The sequence below is a fragment of the Eutrigla gurnardus genome (assembly GCF_963514095.1).
Source record: "Eutrigla gurnardus genome assembly, chromosome: 8".
Taxonomy (NCBI): domain Eukaryota; kingdom Metazoa; phylum Chordata; class Actinopteri; order Perciformes; family Triglidae; genus Eutrigla; species Eutrigla gurnardus.
Window position 1 is genome coordinate 21482033 of NC_139922.1, and position 23556 is coordinate 21505588.

Below are 23556 nucleotides of genomic sequence, written 5' to 3' on the forward strand. Positions count from 1 at the left end.
CCTACCTTTCAGTGTTTGCTGCTCATGTTGATTATTTAACATCACAGGAAACCAGTCAATCAACAGTAAAACTGTATTAAAATGTGTGAATTAAATCTGTGCATCTGATAACTTTCTATGTCGCATGTTATTTGTATTTCTAGATTACCAATGTGTCTGGTGAAGAAACAGATACATACAAATGCTATGCTGCCAATGAATATGGTAAAGCTGTCTGCACAACAACATTGAATGTGATTGAGGGTAAGAGTTCACGCAATACAGTTCAAAACTGATTGCGAATATTGGTTTGATGTCAGGGATTTATAAAGTAACTGGGATTGTAATTCACTTTCAACACTTCTTGTAGGTTTTTTGCATGTTTTTACTCATTTAAAAATAATTGTGTAGTTCCTCAATAGCTTTAACTGAATCCTAATCTACAGCTTTAAAAGACTAACAAACCTGAGCTGAATTTGTTTCTTTCAGCTTCAAAAAATCCATCAGACTTCAGAAAACTGCTGCGAAGAAGGTAAGAACATTTCTCATGATATTAAAATATCTAACAATTTATTTCTGCATATGTGTGAATTTTATTACGTACTCTTGTGTGACCATAAACATTTTTTTTAAATATTTGCCTTATGCCTTTAGTAAAGTAGAGGGAACAGATGATGGGGAAACTGATAAAAGATTCTGGGACATGATGCTGAAAGCTGACAGGAAAGACTACCAGCGCATCTGTACCGAATTTGGGGTCTCAGACTTACATTCGATTCTCAAGAAACTGGAAGAGAAGAAGAAGGAGAGGGCAAAAAATAAGTGTAAGGTACGAAATCTGTCGTCTCTTAAAGATGAGGCATTAATCTCCAGCTAAATCACCAGTACAGTTCCTTTCAAGCTGTGATAGAATTGGCATTTCACAGAAGACATCTGGCACTGATTAAACTCCATGTTCTGAATACTCAACAACCCTAACATATTACTGTGTTTTGACTCCATAGTTCAAATGCATTTATCAGTTAAAATCAATGCAAGAACTGCATATGAAATATTTACTCCGTGAACTATCGTGTCTTGTCAGTACCAGAAAATGGGTATAATTAAAAAAAATTTTCTATAAAGATGGCTGTGCTTTATGCAGGCCGGAAATAGAGATTAAAGATTGACCATGAAACTGATAAGGATCACAGATTTATTTTTAAAGCCAATTCACAAACGATTGCACCGTTTTTCGCTTAACCTTCACAAAGAAGTATGTTATTCTGAGAAATGCACCCATAACTGCACTGCTATGAAACAAAACAAATGGTATTTAGTGATTCTGTGCTATTTGCATGCAGCACATGCAGTTACAATGAACGTTTTAGCGTGTTCAGAAAGTTGGTTGTAACTTCAACAAGAGTGTGACTGTGTAATCCCCATCTATTACATTCATCATCCACCATCTTACTGTGTCCAAATACGAATCCTGGGTGTGAAATTTACGCATTGAACAGTGTGCTCAAAAGTTACCAAAAAAAATAGTTTCCGTGGCACAACACTACTTTCTGCTAACAATACTAGAAAGCAATGTGCAGAATTTCATGGATGGACTTGGGACAAAGCAAACTGACGATAACACTGTGTCCCCTGTGTATTTGGTAGGATGGTGCAATTCCATATGACGACGACGGAACAGAGAAACACAGCCTTCAGAGTGCTGGGAGGACAAAACATTCTAATATCAAGGGCCTGATGCAAAAGGGCACAGGGCTTAATCAGGTGGCTGAAGAGGTCAACCTCCTTGACAGAGGGATGGATCTGATGGATGAAGAGGTCGCTCTTCTCTCTACAGCATTTAAAGGTAGGTTCGGGAAGTGGGGTGGGGATTGAATGCTTTCATGCTTTTTCGTGTCGTCCATGTGTATCCATCAGGTGTTTAAGCAGGTTATTTAAGTTTGTGAAACAGAAGTGTATGTTTAGCAAAAGTGAACACATGGTGAAAAGGTTGAAAGTCCTCACTTTACTTAGCCCCCAATGTTGTACCTCTGTGCTTGCAGTAGCATTACAAAACAAAATAGACGGCTATCTTCACTGACTTCTTTGTGTTGCGTTTACAGTTTCCAATGTGGACTTTGTTATCAAAATTCAGGAGCTTAAAGCTGAAGAAAGAGAGGATGCCCTCTTTGCATGTGTCCTGACACATCCACTACCCAGAGTCACCTGGATGGGCAAGGGCAACACCCTGGAGGATGGAGAGAAATACAGCATAACCGTGTCGGACCACAAACTCATCCACCGGCTGCTGATCAAAGACTGCAACCAACTGGACAACGGCATCTATTCAGCCGTGGCCGGCATTACGTCCTGCAGTGCATGGCTGGTTGTTCAAGGTAACGCCTTACAGTATAACACACCGCTAACCGATTTGTCAATGTGTGCTGAAGTGATCCTAAATGGTGCCATGATAACGAGTGATGATCTTCACAAATAAAACGTGAGTTATGTGTCACGTACGTTGTATTTCATGTCCTCCAAGCCGAGGCTGACCCTGCATCTGCCGGACTCAAGGGAGCTCGTAAAACTACCTTGGCAAGTGGAGCACAGATCGACCTCGAGAAGGTGGCCAAAGAGCAACAAATAAAAAACCGAGGGGAGATGGAGAAGATTTTAGCAGCGGTAAAAGCAAAGCAACGAGAAGGACAAGCGAAAGAAGTTATGTCATTAACCTCAAGTGGAAGTGATGGTGAAACCAGCGAGGAAAAAAACAGTGCCCTGTCAAAGCCAGCAGGGAGCAGCGAGAAAGCCAAGAGCAAAAACTCACATGGAAATGGCACAGCAACAGGATTAGATGCTTCAGGGTGTGTTACTCAAGTAGGAGCACAACTGACAGCAGATGACTCCAAGAACAAGAAGCACGTCAGATCTGGTCAAGTGTATTTTGACAAGGTAACAGGTAAAGTCGATCCATGCCGAACAATGCATTTCCACCGCATTTTCACCTTTTTGTTGTTTCAAAAGAGAGTAGGTTGATTTATAACATAAGGGGATGGGATGTCAGCTATAAAATGGACTTTGTCATTTAGTGCTTGGGTTAAGTCACAAGTTTTGTTTTGTATTAGTTGAAGTGGTGGCATCCAGAGACAAACATGATCAACTTCACGCTGACAGGTTAAATTACAACTATTCTACTATAACTGACATACAACAGATACTAATGAGGAAGGACATCCTGAAGAGAATGAGGACTTCACTGGATACGCCAATAATTCAAGATGCACAAAAAACGGTCAAGAGACACAACATGAACACACTGGTAAGACACTGTAGAAAATGTGTTAATTAACATCCATACTTATTTTCTAAACGTTATTGATTATTACGATTGTGTGTCGTGTCGGAGTAGAGTTCAACCAGATTGAAACATATGCCATGAGTCAAAATGAAGTGGCTGATTCTGATGGAGATATAGGAGCCATCGGACGCCCACGGCACACAAGGAAGGTTCAACGCAAACAACGCACATCTGGTAAGAACCAACGGGGAAACATATTGATGGAGGAAATGTACTGCTTCAAGTTTAGTCACACTGGTATCAGATATGATATATAGTTGAGCACCGACAGAAGAAACAGCCTTTATTGCTGCAATTTGTCAAATTCTGTGTAATGTACAATGGTGACAATAATAAATGACTCTCTTTGTTTTGTAGCCCCCCCCCCCCAACATAAATAATCTGTTTCATTACAGAGCTTTCTCTGTCTGCAAGTCTCTGTAGTTGAATCGAATGGAGATATAAATACTTGTATTTGTTTTGATTTGAGGCCATTGAGGTTAAATTCTTCAATCATTCTAAGTGTACAAAGCTGAGTGAGAATCTGGATCATTGCTATCAGCACTATTTGCTCTTTAATTTGGTGTAGTATAATTTTAAATGCCGGGTGGACACATTGCGTTGTTTTCATAATGAACATGTGAAGTGGCATGAAGATACGAAAACAGCTGGCACAGACTTCTCATCTTCCCGTGGAAGATAACTCAGTGAATGCTTGTGTCTCTGCTTCTAGAGCAAGAACCAAACAAACAAGCAAGTGACGAAACAGAAAGTGACAGCGATGAGTATGAGGACTCTAGTTGTTCAAAACAAACCCAGCAGACACAGAAAGCAGTCAATGGTAAGAAAACACAAACTTGGTATAGTATGTGTAGTATGGACAGAAAATATTATATTGTTCCACATTGCGTTTTTTATGTGTGGAAGGTGAGTAGTCACTCATCAACCTCTACATGTTTGTTGTGTTAAGGCCAGAATAGCAAAAATAAACTCAATATACGATATCCCGAGAAAATATGCTTTTAAATGGCACTACTATAAAATGTCCACAACATACTGGTATAACTTTACATTTTGTAAAGAAACAAATATTCTTTTGCATCACAGATCAGAACACATTTTTTTAGTGAAGATCCTTTTCAGTGAAAAAACAATGGTTAAACAATCTATATTTTAATAGTAATAATAAAAGTAAAGTAATAATAAATCATAATTTTTCGCTGCATAAATAAACAATAAATAAATGTTTTAAAATGGCAGATGATGTTTGAGTCTGTTTTTATTACATGATACTTCCTGTATTCTGGTATAATTTTCTGACAAATTTTAATAACCGTGTTTTTTTTGTTTTTTTTCCAAAAAGGTGAAAGTACATTTCCTGAAGACCACAATGAGTGTGAGTGTGAGTCTGACAATGGTGATGGCACTGCTGCACATTCAAGGAGTAAAAGACAGGGCCCTCTGATAGACGACGTGGTGACTGGTAAGTAACCTGAAAGGGGATCCAGCTGGATGTATAGCATCTGTTGATCCATCAATCAACTAAATCAATTAATTCACATTGTGTGTGTGTGTGTGTGTGTGTGTGTGTGTGTGTGTGTGTGTGTGTGTGTGTGTGTGTGTGTGTGTGTGTGTGTGTGTGTGTGTGTGTGTGTGTGTGTGTGTGTGTTAGATCCAGAGGTTCATTTCATCTGTGGTTTGTCTGATGTCAGTGCCATCCTCAATGAGACTGCTGAGTTAACATGTAAGCTCAGCAGTGAAGACTGTGAGGGAGTCTGGTTCAGAGACGGCAAAAAGGTTAGTCGTAAAGGTCAAACTCATCATTTTCTTGGCTACTGTGCGGGTGTCCATCACGAAATCGATTATATATTTAGTGATTATGATCATCACTAGTCCAGACTGTAGTTTGTATATCAAAAAGAGAGCAACAAGGATAGTTGAATTTCAGATCAAAAACACAATCGCAACAAACCTCCGGTTTAATTCTGTTTCACTTTCAGGCCTTCATGCTCTACCACGGTTACAAACTGATCTCTGCTCAGGGGATCACTTTCTGAAGACCAAGAGCTTTTTTTTTTTTAGGGTCGGTCCAGTTGTTTAGTCTGCACCACAGTTCAATGGACAGTTTTCACACCAGCCCAATCAAACAGCATTTGCCTCTATTATGTGTACTCAGTAATAAAGGGAAATACCCTAAAACTTTCCTTCTGGTAACTGGAAATTACCATAGGTTAAATCGGTTATATGTGAGGAAACGGAGCCGGACACAACACCGTTTTGGCCATGCAGGGTTTGTTGATTGGAATAACCATTATTGCTTTATGTTTTTAGTCATCCGTCTGCCCCTTTTCCTGTCAGATATCACCAGATGACAATTTCTGTGTCACCAAAAATGGTGCAATCCATACATTAGTCATAAACAGGTGCGAGGAAGAGCACTCTGGGAAATATCGCTTTGAGGCAGACGGTCGTAAAACAGAGGCGATGTTCAACGTCAAAGGTTTGAGACTTTGTCATGATAAAGATTATTTTTTTATAATATGCAGGAGTGGACAATAAAAAAAGTATTTTTTACAGTCACTGGTCAGAATCAGTTCACAGTTAATACCACTGAAATTACTAACTGACCCATCTTTGCAGATCCACCCAGGTTTGACCCAGAAGACCTCAATGATTTCGCTGAGCCTGTGACAGTTAAAGTGGGGCACAACTCAATCTTCAAACTGCATTTTGTTGGCCATGAACCCATAAAAGTTAAGTGGTACAGAGAGGGAGAAGAGCTCCTAGATGACAACAATACAAAGATTGAGAAATCTGCAAGTCACAGCCGCTTGCTCCTGAGCAGGTGCCAGAGGAAGGACACCGGAGAGATCAAGATTAAGCTCAAGAATGAACACGGCTTCATTGAGGCAATTTCACAGCTAATTGTGCTTGGTGAGTGAATGAAGCACAATGCAGAAATCCAATACAAGACAGTGTCTTATCACCCACAATATGTCAGTCGATTCAAATGGAAATAATTAGCTCAACATCCAACTCTTCAAGAATAATCTGATCTTTATAGATGCGCAAAGATGTGATTTGTGCAGCTTCTTAGTACAGTTGTGTGGCAAAAAGTACTTTGCAGTTAGATCTTGAACAGCAAGCAGCAGTGTTGTTAAATGCTTCATAGCTCATGCACATAATTGTTAAAATCACACCAGGCTTTTCGCTATCTGGTGAAAAGGGGTGCACATTTCACTGCGCCCATCTGTGCCTGAACAGATTTACATACTTATTTTCCAATTGCAACTCTTAAAACTACCACACACACACACACACACACACACACACACACACACACACACACACACACACACACACACACACACACACACACACACACACACACACACACACACACACACACACACACACACACACACACACACGCCTACTGCTGACAGAAAAAAAAGTCAAGATAGTTTTTGTTCTATTTGATGCAGAATTCCAGTTGGTTATGTGACAGGTTGAAGATGTGTTTTGGAAATGCATTTCAGTGCTTGACAGAAGTTATTATTCTCAAACCTCTGCTACATCTGCCATCACTAACAGCATGACACGTTTTACTATGATGACCTCTCAATGTAACTGTGTTTTCCCTAGTTTAATTCAGTCACTCACACATAGCCTTTTTTTTTTTACGTTTCAGACAAACCCACTCCCCCCCTGGGTCCTGCAGAGGTAACAGAGAGCTCAGCTATATGTATTGAATTTAGGTGGAGGCCTCCAAAGGATGACGGCGGCTCACCAGTGATTAACTACATAATCGAGCGACAGCAAGTGGGACGAAACACCTGGAAGAAATTAGGGGAAATCCCAGGTGTGCCCTCCTACCGTGATACAGACATCAACCACGGCCGGAAATACTGTTACCGTATCCGGGCAGTGACTGCTGAGGGTACAAGTGAAGCGATGGAGACTGAAGAAATGCAAGCCGGCACACTAGGTGAGCCAACTGGTACTTGTATGATATCTATTTGATCCGGTTGCCCCAGCCACTAATCTATAATCCTTAAAACGGGTGTAGTAGATAATAAACTGCACCTACTGAGTTTTACAATCTATCAGTTAAACATAACACTTTCATTATAAAATGACAAAAAGTCCTCCAACCCCTATGTTTCCTCCTGGCATTACCAATAAATCCAAAAGTCACCCACAAGACCAAACTGGTGACAATGAAACCTGCTACAAGTCAGACAGCAAAACAATAAGAATACGCTTTAAATGGTCCAAAATGTCCACACATATTCAAGTCAAGACCTCGGGACAAAATTGCACTCAAGACAATGGCGTACCAATGAAAGGCCAGCAAAAACAACAAGCACAAGCCCCTACGGCACGGCAGCCGACACACCACAAATAAAACAATACAAGCGTAGAGCAAAAAATAATTACTTGCACTTACTTTTTGAGGTCTGTTTGGAAAGAAACTCCAGTCCTTCTTCATGTGGTGTATACGTTCTCCATTAAGCCATCGCCTGACGTTGAAAGCCCTTCTTCACAAGTCTGAGGTCCACTCCGGAGGTCATGATCCAATTTTTTCCTCCACAAGCTGTTAAAAATACAGTTTACATTAAGTTTGGATAGCAATGAACTTAATTTTGCTGCCGACTATGCCACACAGCCAGTCTATCTTCTAAACGTCAATCTGCATACCCAGAGTCACCCATTCTCAAATATAAACACTTAAAAACCTGGTGTTAACTTATTCTTCAGTTCATTTTTTTTTTTTTTTTAGCATAACTGCTAAGGATGACTAAGTTTCTTAACTTATAGTTTCAGTGTGCTTACATTTTACTTTGAAAGTGTAGTAATTCATTTATGGACTAATATATTTCCATACCAAATGTCAATAAGCTAATATTTCTATACATATACACATACCGGTATATATATATATAAATCAAGCATAATAATCATAATGCATTCTAACACTTGTTAGAATACACTACATACTTATGAAGTGGAGATTACTTTTCTGTAAAAGCCGTTTTATATTATAGACTTCAGCACTGGCACTTAGCTAATTGATGACGGTGAGGTAAAGCTAGCTAACTTACAGAGCTAACGTTACTATTTAAAAACTTCTTAAAGTCGTTCGACAACACTTACCAGACGTTTCCGGACTCCTTTAAATGCGTTTCATGGTCAATAAAGAATAGTATTCACTCATTCTCGGAGTTGTGCCTCTAAAACCCGACCAGCACTGAGACCAGTAGGCTGTTGGGTGCAGCTTCCTTTCGGTACCACAGCAGGTGTGGCTGGCTGATGCTAATTAGGGTCGTGTGCAGCGAGCCATACATACAATATACAATTAAATTGCTTTTATTTATTTATTTACTTTTTTCAAATATGCTTTAATTTAAAATGGTAAATATATATTGTATATTTACATTTTATTGAATTTTTAAATATTTTTTCCCCCACTTGACTGGTCAATAATGAGACCGAGCTTTTCAGGAAAAAACAAATGTTGTACCAATAGATTGCAAATCAACACAAGCACATATCTCAGTTGCCGTATTGCATTGCTACTGAAAAAAAGACAGTTCAGTCTCTATGATGACAACCTTCAGCATTTTGTTTCTGCCTGTTGCAGCTTTTCCTGGCCCTCCAGCACCTCCAAAGGTGGCCAGCGCCTACAACGACTGTGTCAACATTTTCTGGGCTTCACCAAGTAACACAGGAGGTTCCCGGATCCTGGGCTATATATTGGAGAAACGCAAGAAGGGGAGTAATCTCTGGAACGTTATCAATGCAATGGATGAACCGATAAAAGGTCAGCTGTTTTTTTATTTGACTAATTAAATCTGATGGCATTAAAGACCATAACAATGTTGTTGTTCCTTCCAGAGAAGAAATATGCAGTGAAAGATGTTGTGGCAGGAATGGAATATGAATTCAGAGTCACTGCCATAAACCTCTCTGGAGTTGGTGAATTCAGCAACCCCTCAGAGTTTGTTTTTGCACGGGATCCAAAGAGTAAGTCCTGCAATAAACAATAGATTGTGCAAAACGTATTCATGTAAATACCTTAAAAATAATGACATTCATGAACTGTATATATGTATGACGTTGTAAAAAGATACATTTATATAAAAGCTTTGTAATTGTGTGACTTTTAATGTTGTGTATCACCAGAGCCTCCCGGTAAAGTGACAAACCTGAAGGTGACAGAAACGTCTTACAATCACTTGGTCCTGACTTGGACCAAACCTGAGGATAAACCAGGGATACAGGATGAAGCAAAGGGATATTTTGTTGAGATTCGCCCTGCAGAGTGCATTGAATGGTCCCGCTGTAATACCACTGTCATCATCACAACTTCCTTCAGTGTGAGAGGCCTCAAGTCCATGGCCATGTACTGGGTGAGAGTGATCGCGACTAATGATGGGGGAGAGAGTGCTCCCGAGGAGCTGGACAACTATGTCCTTGCAATGCCTTCGCCTGGTAGGTCAGCGGAAACTTAAAAACAATGTTAATCATTAGCTGTGCTATGCATTTGTATTCTGAAACCCATCCTGTTTCTTTACAGTCTTGCATAGTTTTAATAATCGTTAATGCTTGTCTACATGATAAGTATGGTGTTATGTTAACAGAAATATTTCCAGGTACAGACTGTTCATTTCTTACTCAAAATCAGTAACTTCACAGAATCCATGTCTCTTTATTTATTCCACTGCATAAGAACCTTTCAAGTTAAATATATTTCCAAGTGCCATCAAATCCTTTTGCTCATTATTTCAGTGAGGCCAAAGTTCACAAACCACAAGATGAAGAGTTTCATGGTGGTGAGGGCTGGAAACACCGTCAGGATCACGCTGAACTTTGAGGTGAGAGTAACTGTCAGTGCCATACTGAGGCAAACCGTGGTTTGGCTAAAAACTAAAGAGGAGGGAAACACAAAGGTTACATTCAGGCCCTGAAATACTCAAGACAAGACATAACATGTCCTTTTTCTTTTTTTTATTTTACAGGCCTCCCCGCGGCCGAATATTACGTGGCAAAAGGACAATGTGCCAGTGACAAAGAGAGTTACAATCAGTAACTCAGATGGCTCGTCCCAGCTGCTGATCCCCTCTTCTGAGCGCTCCGATACTGGCATCTACTCCATTTTGGTGAAAAATCTGGCAGGACAAGAGACATTCAGTACAGAGGTCAGGGTCACAGGTAAACAAATTAATATGTGTGTTTTCTTGTGCTACATCAGTGTCATAGTGTTAACGGATGAGCCAGTGAAACTGATTGTGGTTACAGATGATCCGAGGCCTCCTGGACTGGTGGAGCTGGAGGAAAACGTGCCTGGCAGAGTGACAGTGACGTGGGAGCCTTCTCCTGACGAGAAGCTCGACGACCGCCTCCACTACATGGTGTCCAAACATGACTCGACCAAACACACGTGGGTCACAGTGGCCGACAGACTCTTCAATAACAAGTTCACGGTCTGCAACATCATTTCCGGGAGGGAATATCATTTCCGGGTGTATGCCAAAAATGACATGGGGACATCTGCGCAGTCGGAGTCACCCACCTATGGGACGGAGAAGAAGAAAGGTGAGTTTGTGCGTCAATGATCTCAAAAGATCACTTTTCCAGGACAAACAAATCTATTCCTACTGTTTTTCAATTTTTTGTAGAAAAATTGGTGGTGAGCGTACCGACCAGAAAGGACTGCGACTTGCGATGCGCTCCGACCTTCATTGTACCGCTGAAGCTTCACTCTGCACCCAAAGGCTACGAGTGTTATATGAGCTGTGCAGTGAAGGGAAATCCCAAACCTCGCATCACGTGGTATCGCAATCACGTCAGCCTGAACACGAATCCCAACTATTACATCTCCAACATCTGTGGGGTTTGCTCCATGTCGATCCTCGTCGTGGGCCCCAAAGACGTGGGGGAGTACACCATCAGTGCAGAGAACTCCCTGGGACGGGCCGAGTGCTCCACCGTCCTCAGTGTCCGAGGTGAGAGAGAGAAACACACCTGCAGGATAGGTGGAATAAAAAAAAAAATCTAATACTTGATGCTAAATCATTTCATCTCTCTTCCATACAGAGTGAAGAAACTAAAGGAGCCACGATATGAGCAGTATTTATTTTAAGGCTTAGATCTAATTCCTGATGTTTGAGTTGAAGTGGTCATGCTGTTTGGATGTAATGCACCATTTGCAATAAGAAAAAGACAGAATTGTGTGTTAATTGGACTGCTAATAAAATTTTAAAAATATTTTGGGTGGTTCAAAAATTATTATACGCCAGAATTTCCGGTCTCACGGTTCAAATAAGATCTTCAGTGCATAGATTAGCATATAAAATTAAGATACTCTGGCTGTTTGTTTTACTCATGCCCTTGGAGAGTCTTAATTGACCCTCCCGGGTTTGTAGGGCAGCACGGTGGTGCGGTGGTTACCCTCACTGGGTATTTATTGCCAGTTTATGTTGTGAGTGGTTGTCTGTCTGTGTGAAGGAGGGGCAACCTGCACATCGCCCGGTGTGAGCTGGGAAAGGTGACAGCCAGCAACCCTGCAAAGGATCATGGATAGATGAATGGTTTAATTGCAAACACCATAAAACAGAAAGTGGAAGCAGTGTGAGTCAAGGATTAGGATTACAGGTTGAATCCCCTCCCCCCAAAGCAACAATTAAACATAAATGAACAAATATACCAACAAAATAAAGGAAATCGACAGACTAAATAAGGATTTAACCAGAGTGCACATTTAACTGAGCATTAAACCCCCTTAAAGATGGGATGTAAGAAAGCAGCAAAGGTCAAGGAGATGTTGACATATTAGAAGCTGACCTTTATCTAAAATTTGCCCTTTCCATATCCTGTGCATCAACATGACACATTTTGAAAAAAGGGACGCTGTGGGCTACATTTGTACAAAGGAAATCAGCTGATTGATAGGGTCCCTATATAAATCCATCCCTGACAGGGTTGCAGCCCAGTCCTGTCGCACCATTAGGACCTATGGTGGCCCCTCGAAAGGCGGAGCGGAGCGGAAGGATACGAGCAGCTCTGGGCTCAGCTGCGGTAAAAAATAGCGCAGAGTAGCGTACGTGTAGTTTTGCCATTAGGTGACAGCAGCGCACATGGTGGCAGCCCACCTCCTCTTCCTCCCCCCAACTCTCTTTCTGACTGGACGATCACGCCTCCTGCGCGCCACGCCTCCCTCCCCCTCCTCCTCATCATCATCTGCTCTACATGTCCATCGAGAACTCGCTGCAGCCTCTTGCTACTTTGTTACGCGGTGATTGAATCCAGGTAGACGCACGCGCCGCCTCTCCCCGAACTAAATCAGCGCACGAGCTTCGTCGGTCCGCTCCTTGATCTATTTGGTTGTTGTTGTTTTTTTTTTTGTGTGACCCCCACCGGCTCCTCGAGTATCACCTCTCCGCCCCGGCTAGAACATCGTGTCCTTTCTGTTGGAGGAAAAAACATGACTGCAAAGCACCGAAGACCGAAGGGCAACCAAAAACACGAAGACAACTTTTTCAAAAATGAAGCGGTGGAGTCGGAAGTCCGCTCCGGGGGCAACGGCTACGCTCTGCACTTGGTTTTATTCCTGCTGCTGGTGGTCGGCGGCGCGTCCGGAGCCTGGTTCTGTTTCCAGCAGCACCAAACTTTAACCTACTTGACGGACAATCTCATGGGCATGCAGATGAAAATAGTGAGACTGCAGTCCTCTCACGAAGACATGCGAAAGTCAAGCAGCGAGGTAAGAAATATGAGATACTCCATGGGAGAGTAGGATAGTCACGTGAGTGTGCAGCCATTAAGGAGACAACACGCCTCCTGTGATATAGTCTAACGTGAACACACCGGGGCCATGCATACATTCAGGAGCGTCCAACACTTTCACTGATTAAGAAAAGGCCTCAAGCACATGGTCCCACTTACAAGTCAGGAAAGTTCAGACCTGCAGGCCTCTTATCAGATTTCCAAATGCCAACAGGCTGACTGCAGTGAGCACAAAACGCTGCTATTTCTAACGTCCAAGCAGCTGCTGACGTTTGTAACGAGGATTATTTCCTGCAGGGACTTTTGACACTGCCTCAAATACAGTACACCTACTCAGCGACGTTGTCTGTGGAAAAATGTCTGTATTTACACGTTTACAACACCAGTGGAGATCACACCTCCAGAGCTGTGCAGAGGATGCTGCCAAAATAATAAGAAACAAGGCAGTAGTGTGCCAGGGTTAAATTTAGGTTAAAAAAAAAAATTTGATACCGGACACCAGCTCAGAGGCTGTGTACAGGCCATTGGATAGGTTGTAGGAGAGCACAGTGGTGAAGCAAAGAATTTATGATCTTATAGTTTATGTATCTCCATGAATGAACTGTTGCGTCAGGTTTGTGGCTGCCTTGAGTCATATTACACTCAAGCTCTGTCCACCCACACCTACCCGCGGCCACTCCACCTTTGTTTCAAACAATTCAATGTGAGAACAGCTCTGCTAGCTGAGTCTTGCTACATATTTCCTGTTCGAGCAACAACAGAGTTATTCTGCCACTGCGGTTCCAACGTTTTAACCAACCCAATGTTGGTTGACTTGTACCGACACATACTTAAGAACATCACTACTTTATGCAAATTCAGTGTTCAGTTTGTTTGGCATAACTTATTGAAAAGAATTAAGGTTTTGCTGAGCTTGCATGATCAGTTTAATGTGTAAAAACATGATTGTGCTGATATGATGATATGGTTGGGAAAATGTAGCATTTGTCTAATAGAAGTATTCTGTTTTGATTAATAGAAGTTAATTTAATTAATTGGGAGAAATCATAGTTTTGAAGGTAACCTCCAGAGTAGTTCAGAGACTACACCAGTTCAGTGAGGATGAGGGTCAACCCAAGTGGCTTGACTCCCTCCCCCATGTCTCTTTGCAGCAGCACGTTCCAGAGGGCCTGGAGACCCGCCTGAATGCCCTGGAGGACTCTTATGCGCTGGCCCAGAAACAGGTGGGCATGGCCTTGGCTACAGCCGAACAGCTCAAGACGTCCGACCTCCCCGCTCAGGTGCTGTCGCTGCACACTGAGATGAAAGCCCGCCTGGCGGAGATGCAGCATGCCACCGTGTCTCTGGAACAGCTGAGCCAGCTGCAGACCGTGCTGAAGGGGAAGAGCGAGGAGTTCGACGGTGTCAGGATTCAGGTGGAGGGCCTGGCCACGCTCAGCGCCGAGCTGTCCCAGAAGGTCGGGGTCTTGACGGGGAGCGTTGGAGAAGCAGAATCCAAGCTGGAGGAGAGGGTTGGACATGTTGCCGCTCTGAGCGCCACCCTGGACGGACAGGCGGCCGAGGTGCTCGGACTGAAGGAGCAGCTGGACACCCAGCAGGCTCTGCTTGAGGCCAGCACACTGGAGATGGCTGCCGTCAGGTAGGTTTTGGGAAAAGCAGCAGTGTTCAGAGCTGTGGAGAAAACGGCTCACCTCCTCTGACCCATAACTTTGTTGACTTGGTCAAAGCACTGTTGGCTGCCACTGTCTGCACCTCAGTGTTACTTTAGGCCAGGAGAGGCCTCATATTCTAATTGTAAAACTGCCCTGATTTTGTTGGCAGGTTAGAACCTTTTCAACTATTTTAATAAGGGTTAAATGCTAAGGCTTCAATAATATAACATTAAATGACACGTCTGTTCCAACAGTTAATTACTGCAAAAAAGCATAATTTGAAACTGATATTTTCACATACTGTCTTCCAGAGTGTTGCTTGAGAGTGAACAGTCCCAGCGGCTCCAGCAGGCCAGTGTGGAGGAGCATCTCAGTACGGTACGTCTGCAGGATCAGAACTCAGCAGCCCAAAGTCTGCACTCTGAACTCAGCTGAAATACAGAAACAGGTTACCCAGGAAACCAGCAACCCACCAGAAAATCGGATTTAGTCTTATAGTCAGACTGAACTGCCATTTTGTTTCACTTCATTCATTCAGCCTGACTTTGTTCTCACAGATTGCACAGCTCTCAATTTCTTATTTTTTTATTTTTATTGATGAGCTATGAAGGAAGATGACGTTCTTAATCCTGCCTACAACGATCTGATTGGTCGATTCATCAGTAACACAAAATGTGTGTGGCAATTCAGGCTAACTCAAATTTCTCTTCATATCAAATTCTTCTTCGTCACGGACATAAAAGGCATAGAAATGTATGTAGAGAAGATGTTAAACTGTTTTCAGAATGGATAGCAGTTGGTAGATTTTACTAGAACACTAATGGCAGATGATGTGACATGTCTTAGCACACATACTGTCAGCACGCATGTTCTCCTTACTATTTCTGTTCCCTGTGTTCCAGAGGGAATCGTAATGAGATTTTCGTCTCATTAATTTGAAGGTTAATTGCCCGGCCAACAGATTCGCATACATTCATACAGCATAGATTCTGATTTTGTTTGTCATTTTTCTCTTATCCCATTTACAGAGACACCTGGATGTTCAGATACCAGACATGTAAATGATTTTCTGTCCGGAGTCTGGTCTGCTGTGAACTAATATACAGTATTTTATTGTTGTTTCTTACTGCTGTAGCCGGTGGGACAGATGGAGGAAGAGATAGTTCCGGCAGCTGAAGAAGAGGAAGCTGCATCAACTGAGGAAGAGGAACTTCCTGCAGATGTTGAACTAGAGGCATCCAACCAAGAAGAGGAACTTCCTGCAGATGTAGAAGAGACATCCAACCAAGAAGAAGAGGAACTTCCTGCAGATGTAGAAGAAGAGGCATCCAACCCAGAAGAAGAGGAACTTCCTGCAGATGTAGAAGAAGAGGCATCCAACCCAGAAGAGGCAGAGGAAGACGGAGAAGCAGCTGCACAGGATGAAGCTCCTGTTGAGCAGGAGGACTCTGTGACAGATGAAACCGCTCCTGCAGTGGAGGTTGAAGCAGTAGAGGAGGATCAGATGGAGCAGGACGAGGAGGTTGCCTTATTGGAAAGGACGGCAGAAGAGGCGCAGAGTGAAGAAGAGCCTGAAAAGGAGAACCAGGAAGTAGATGAAGAGGAGAGCTACAGAGCAGAGGAGGAGGAAGCCGAAGATGAGATCATGTCTGAAGGAGGGGAGGAAGAAGAGCAGGATGTAGCAGCTGAAGAGGAGGCAGAGGAGACGGAGGAGGAGGAGGAGGAGGAAGAAGTGCCTTTAGAAACTGATCCTTTACCAGAAGATGAATGTAAGTAAGAATATACGAAAACAAATAAATCTGACATCACATGATTAACATCCCCTCCTAATATGTTCCTTTTCTCTTCTGTTTTACAGAGCGCATACCGCCTGAAAGGGAATTGGTTTTCCACACCGGACATAATGGGAACTTTCTCAGTATAAAACCCAGTCAACAATGTGACCGATACTGTAGGAAGGCATTATTGATTGCTGTTGTTTCGGTACAGTATTTATTAATGTGGTTGCTCTTTGAAAGACAGACCTCAGTCAGAAGAGATCAGTCACTGAGCTGAAACCTGGACCTTAAAAATATGACATGGCTGTTAAGATAGGAAATTAGTCAATCAGGGTTCACCTGCCAATAACAACCTCACAAGCCTTAATCTATAAAAGAACGAGTGTCTTTCACCCCCTTTTTTTGGGTCAAGGTTACGTTCTGTATTAAACTGGAAAACTAAGAGCTAATGACATAAGAAGCCAATGCATAAACTGTTCATCAATGCACTTGAAGCCATAAGTAATGTTTCTTTTTGTCACTGCCTGAAATGTAATGTGAGGCAATATTTTAGAAGGGAACGTTGCCGTTACTTAATGTATCCCGGTTGTTTACTCAGGCGCACAGCCAACTAAAGAGCTAGAGGGGAAGAAAGCCTGTTTGATAAGATGAACAAGATTTAAGTATAGGCAAAATGTAGTTGATAGTTGTTTGTTTTTTACTTTTTAAAGTGCTTGAACTGGAGGTTTGCTTTGATATAGCACTTTTTTTTTGTTAACGGATCACAATTCCACTCAGAACTACACACCTGAAGGGTTGGACTTTGTATTCAATAGAAAACAATTTAATCAGTTTAGACTAGTTATTTCACAAATTGCAGCAGCACGTTCTATGCATCATCATCATCACCACGAATAATAATGTTTTAACATTGGGAAGGGGGAAAAAAGTAATTTGTAACTATGAGAGGAGCTTCAGGGACGTGTTGCCCTCCATACGGATAGCGAACTATAGCAGTGTTGAACTGGCATTCAAATGCACACTGAGGAACACTTTCACAACCGCTTTTCTTTAAAACAAAAGACCAAATGATCTACGATTAATCACACCTTTTAATGACAAAGCAATTTAACTAAATCGTACCAACATTTCTTGTTGACATGGTCACATGAGAGGTTAGACTGACATGAAACTAGCATAAACACGCACATTTAGCTGCATATGAACCAAATAGAAGGCCTACTTCACACTACAGAGTCACCTTGGAGTCCGGATGTTTTCCAGCATGACGCCGAGCCTAAACGTGGATGGAAAACTGTGCCAGGACTGTGAAATCTGAAGGAGTGGCAGCGTTCATGGCTCCACATCTCCACCCCTGCATGAACATGTCTGGGGAACGTTAGAAAACCACATCAGGTCACACTTGTTTCTCTGAGATGCTCTAAAGTTAAACTGGAATAATGTGAATTCTCAAATAACGCAGACAAAATGTGAAAGATGGGTTTGGGGCAAAGAAGAGACATATCAGTTATTAATAACAAATATATTGTTTTAAAATGACCTTGTTTGTTTGAGTGAATCAACAAAGGTTCTTGTTAGTATAGTTACACTCTGACACGGCTACAGTTTACTGAGACTTTTCACTTTTACAAAAATGCACTGTTTCTGCCGAGGCATCAGTTACTGTCTGTATGACTGTTCTCACATTGTCATGATTTTTAAAATAAACTCTAGTTCTTTCACCTTTGTATACTTGATTTTGTGCCGTTGTCGCACACAGTTCATATTGGTCATAGTGCGTTAACTGTGCTTGGAGCTGGGGGCAACTATGACCTGTATAACACTTAGTTGTTACCCAGAAACTATTTCCAAGACGAATGAGCCTCATAGCCGACATGTTACTTCATTATGCTGAGAAAGCTCACCAACCCACAGCTGGAAATAGTCCCCAACAAATGCACTGATAACTAAATGTTTGCTAACAGTCCCCATGTGTTTCAACAAAACATGAGCATCTTTTATGTGGAAGTCTATCAAGAATAAACATTGTTGTGTACATTTACATTTGAGCCCAAAATTAGGGGTCTCCTTTGTCATTTTAATGTGCTGAATTTGTACCGTTTTGCAGTTGCATCTAAATATCACCTCAAGAAAATATGTCACCCTAAAATAGTTGGCTCAACTGTGAAGCTGCTTAGGATGGGGCGATATAGGATTTTATCCCAGATCAGGATTAAACAAACACAATAAATTAATCTTGAATTTTCATTATCGGTATAATTGTGACTTGGAAAAAGCCGTCTAGTTCGCGATCACATTAGGGAAGTGAAAAATAGAGCTTCATTTAAAAAATACATGAAAAAAAACAGGGGCTGCACGGTGGTGTAGTGGGTAGCACTCTCGCCTCACAGCAAGAGGGTCCTGGGTTCGATTCCCGGGTCGGCCCGGGTTCCTTCTGTGTGGAGTTTGCATGTTCTCCCCGTGTAAGCGTGGGTTCTCTCTGGGTTCTCCGGCTTCCTCCCACAGTCCAAAGACATGCAGGATGGGGATAGGTTCATTGATGACTCTAAATTGCCCGTAGGTGTGAATGTGAGCATGAATGGTTGTTTGTCTCTACATGTCGGCCCTGTGATAGACTGGCGTCCTGTCCAGGGTGTACCCTGCCTTCGCCCAATGACAGCTGGGATCGGCTCCAGCCCCCCCGCAACCCTAAATACAGGATAAGCGGTAGAAAATGGATGGATGGATGGATGAAAAAAAACAGAATCAAAGTTTCCAATTTTTGTTATTATTTTATTATTTTGATTATTTGTTTTTCACTAAAAACCCTAACCCTAACCCTAACCCTAACCCTAAAAAAAGAAACCCATCTATAATGTAATAAACATGTATTTCTTCACAAAATCTAAGGTAAAGTGATTCCAGGATGCTTTAGTGCCAATTTTAGGCACATTTTGATCTTTATCAGGATACTATCGCAAATCACAATTATTTTGGCCAGGACACCCCCTGAATAAATGAATGAGGAATAACTGTGCCTGAGTTCAACATACGATAGCAGAAGGAGACTGCAACACACTCACATGGGATGTATTCACACAACTTATTAAATATGCGCAGAATGAACGTTGTTTAACTGAAGTGTGTATAGACTTGCTTGCATGAGACAGGAAGTCTAAATCGATTGTGTCAGTGCTCTCTCTCTCTCTCTCTCTGCCCCCACCCCTCTCTCTCCCTCCCTCTCTCTCCCTCCCTCTCTCTCCGTTACAGTCATTTATTCCAGCCTCTCCCACACATCACTGCTGCAGTATCTCGGTGCCTTACAGTCTCTGACCTTCCACAGGGACCATGACAGCGTTTGTTCCCAGGTAAGTTTCAGAGGTGCTGAGTCATCCTCTTCTCTTCCGGAAGTCTTCTTTCACCTATTTCATCTTCAGCCCGACAAGCCACCGTTTTGGCAAAGCCGCTAGCTCTCCTGTTTGTCATCTTAATGTGCAGTAACTGTGCTCTGTGCAGGTGCTGCAGGCCTCTTTGAACCGACGCAATGTGAGCTTGTAGTTTTGTACTTTTGGGGCTGTAAATTATTCCCCCCCCTCTTTGATCTACTACTCTTTATGTACATTAGTAATTATTGGCCTGGGGATATTTTTCTTAGCAACTATTTTAACATTAATTATTCACTTTTTCTTTTTTTAAGGAGGAGCATTTTGCTGTATAGGCCTATGGGATGCAGATCCGGGTGGATAAAATATAAACTTTACTCGTGATTGTAATTGCTACAGTTAATGAGTCCGTTTGGAAGCATCTGCAGCTGAGCTAGCTCTAAACTTGTATTGCGGTTGATTGTTTCACTGTGTCATTTCTGGTATCAGCCTAGTCCACATCCTATGCATTGCACATTATAGAGCATGTGGTTGACCATTCAGGGTGACTCCACAACTGAGAGAGCGATCAATAGCATTAAGAGTGGAGAGGGTGGGGGTTAGCTCTCTGGGTAAAACATGAGCCTCTCCACTGATGCTTACTCAGCTCTTTCCGTGTGTTTATTAGGCCTCTTGCAGAAATGGAGCTGAGGACTTGAAGTTACAATGAAAATGCTTTTTTAGAGCATTTATTTATTGTATTTCCTGGTCAATAAGATGCTGGGGTGATGCATAATGCAGGGGGGAAAAAAGGTGTAAGTAGTGCACACACTGATGCAGCTTGAGGCCATGATTATTGCTAACTGAGAGGAAGTTGGAGGATTGTGGATTTATTAGAAAAATGTAGCTTATATTATGTAAATGTAGTCAATTAGAGAAAAAAAATGACATTCATACAGCCTTATATCTGTGTATAGGATGTTTTCCAATTCTCTCTCTCTCTGTATGCTTATTGGATTGCGTTTGTTGACCTTTATCCTAATATATAATTGTCATCGTTATTGCTTGATTCACAAGTGGCCCTTTGAATGACTTAAATCCCCATGTTTGCTGTTTCTTTAGGTCCTATCTGACTCCAGTCAGGGATGAAGAAGCGGAGTCTCAGAGGAAAGCGAAGTCTCGTCATGCCAGACAGACCCGCAGGTCGACACAGGTAAAGATCAGCTGGCTGACAGAAGTCCATCTTTCTCTGGGTGGTGTTGTGACTGTTGACAGATATGAAGCTGTATGAATGTCCTGCAGGGCGTCACTCTGACGGACCTGAAAGAGGCTCAGAAGATCAACAGCCTGTCTCCTCAAGAGAGACGGATGGAGGCAACAGGCACTCTGGATGAAAGGAGCTGTCTGAGGAACGGCTGGACGGATGACAGGAGAGTCGAACTCGGCCTGACGGAGACCTCGGAGTCACCGCCCAAATGGAGCAGAATGGACGAGGTTAGGAAGAGGAATTTTTTTAGTTGATGTGTAACATTGGAGGATGTTTGTCATTCAAGTTGTGCATGTTTGTCTTATGCTTGTGCAGCAGGGCAACTTTGAACCCAGGTTAGAAACCCTCGCTGAGTCTCCCAAGCTCTCATATTCGTCTATTGCTGGATACTCCAACAACTCCTTCAGAGGTCAGGAAAGCTTTAATTATTGTGTGTGAGTGTGTGTGTGTGTGTGAGTGTGTGAGAAATATTCTGATCTCATTCAAAACTGATGCCACAAACTGGACATGTGCACTTGATGAAAGTGACAAAATACAGGAATTAACGCATTAGACCAGATTACAGGTCACTGGATTTTTAAAGGCTAATAGAAAAAGCTGATAGACGATTGATCGACTGATACCCATCTAGCGGATATAGATCTTGGTAGAGGTGTTACATATTTGAGACATTACTTTTATGGGGAGAAACAGGTCACATTTGACATGAATACCACTCGTCAGCTTACTGTAAAAGCTGACGAGTAAATAATAAATATCTACAACATAATTGTAAGTCAGTCGTCCATTTATGGTCAGAGCGCTCAGAGTGAGTACTCCTCCCCTCCCCAGGTCTTTTAACAGTTGTTTGGATTATTAATTAATGATCATAATTAGTTAATCACTCGCACGCAGATATTTTCAGCAAAAGTGGGCCTCATTATATGCATGGAGCCTCCGTGCAAAATGGTGATGTACGTCCCAGTGTGACTGCTGGCGAGTTTGAGGTTAATTAGACTCCAGAGGCTTAACTCCCTGCAAGCCGTTATAAAATACCAATAACAGAAATTCTGATTCTTTGAATTTTGTAGGGGCAGTGCAGAAACATGAAAATCGATTTAACAATTTTGAGCGGCTTAAACAATCAATAATAATTGTTAGGCATGGGATGATATGAAAACGTCATGTTATGATTATCCTGGCCAAAATAATTGGAATCATACTGGAATCACTTTTTACCTTTTGTCAAGGAAAATATTTTAATTTGCATAACCGATTTACACATTTTAGCGACTATCCTTTTTTAGTGAAAATTCAATAATCACAAATCATAATATCTCCCTGCAGAAACAACCCAAACATTTTTAAATTACATGATACTTCCTGTATTATGTAAAATCAGACTATTTTTCACTTCTCTACCATCATATTCACAATTAACACGATACTGCACTCCACCACCAATAACTCATGTGTTTGTCCCATCCATACTAATCATAATCGTCAATAGTTCATCAGGTTATAAGATTGTTTTATAAAAAAGGATGAGAGGACAAGATGTTAAAACAATGTAACTTCAATAAGTGTTGCATGTCATTGCTAATTTCCAGCAGTTGTTGATAGATAAAATACGACAGATGTACTTACTGTATATGTGCAGCTGGGGAGGAAAGATGGTGGAGAGATGAAAACCAGAACCCCGTTGAAGATGCAGCAGCGCTGACCTTTGCCCCGACGCTGCAACAGACACGTCACTGTTGTGACGGAGAGGTACGTGGAAAACCTTTACGCTCTTTGAACAGAAACAAGAGGATTCTCCTTTAAAAATGTCACCTGATGTTTTCCTACACTACCACTAGATGGAGCCAAAAGATTTCCAGAGCGTTCCACACCTGGTTTCACTGTATTGAGTATTTACAGCTCATATGATATAACTACCGTCTAATATATTGAGATCCCTTGAGAATGTTTCGGCGCCTTCGTGACACACTTTCATTTTCATCAACTAATTTGAAATTAGGTCTTATGTATGAAACAAAATGTATCTATAAATCCAATACGTTCACAGCTGAGAATTTTATGCCAGAATAATTTTATTGTTCAATATTCATTAGAGACATTGTTTCATATTCACATCCTGTTTCTCACCCGAAGGCTAAGTACGCTTCAAAGGCAGCCAAACTCTGGTCTCTGATGCAATATTTGGAGATGTGCTGCAATCGTAGATGCCAGGCATGTGTTCAAAGATTCTTTTTAACTAGAAGTGCTGGTTAATGTCTCATAGAAAGACAGTCCTGGAGGACCAACCCCTCCCCATCCTCCCCCTCCTCCCTCCAAGTCGCTTTGCTTCCTCACATCACATGGCTGAGGTGTCTCAGCATACCATACCATATTGGGCAAACTGAAACGCTCTCCGCTTACTCTTAGCCTCGGATTTAAGAGGATTGACTTTTTC

The 23556-nt window shown here is 41.9% G+C and overlaps 2 protein-coding genes across 3 annotated transcripts; both read left to right on the forward strand.

The window, feature by feature from the left end:
- The first annotated feature begins 12437 nt into the window (after window positions 1-12437).
- On the forward strand, window positions 12438-17760 carry LOC311017303 (uncharacterized protein). Of its 2 annotated transcripts, none has more exons than XM_084015555.1 (6): window positions 12438-13061; window positions 14239-14723; window positions 15048-15114; window positions 15872-16505; window positions 16595-17308; window positions 17356-17760. In XM_084015555.1, coding segments are annotated over exons 1-5 (1467 nt in total). In that variant the 5' UTR covers window positions 12438-12782; the 3' UTR covers window positions 16597-17308; window positions 17356-17760. The 2 variants fall into 2 exon arrangements, with proteins under 2 accessions (XP_083871681.1, XP_083871680.1); XM_084015554.1 differs by having other exon boundaries at window positions 12441-13061; window positions 14236-14723.
- Window positions 17761-19765: 2005 nt separating this feature from the next.
- On the forward strand, window positions 19766-23011 carry LOC311017786 (uncharacterized protein; the record flags this gene model as incomplete). The annotated part of the gene is made up of 6 exons (XM_084016365.1): window positions 19766-19861; window positions 20978-21068; window positions 21158-21349; window positions 21438-21531; window positions 22762-22871; window positions 22961-23011. The coding sequence occupies exons 1-6, from the start codon at window positions 19842-19844 to the stop codon at window positions 23009-23011; spliced, it is 558 nt and encodes a 185-aa protein (XP_083872491.1). The 5' UTR covers window positions 19766-19841.
- Between the last annotated feature and the right edge of the window lie 545 nt (window positions 23012-23556).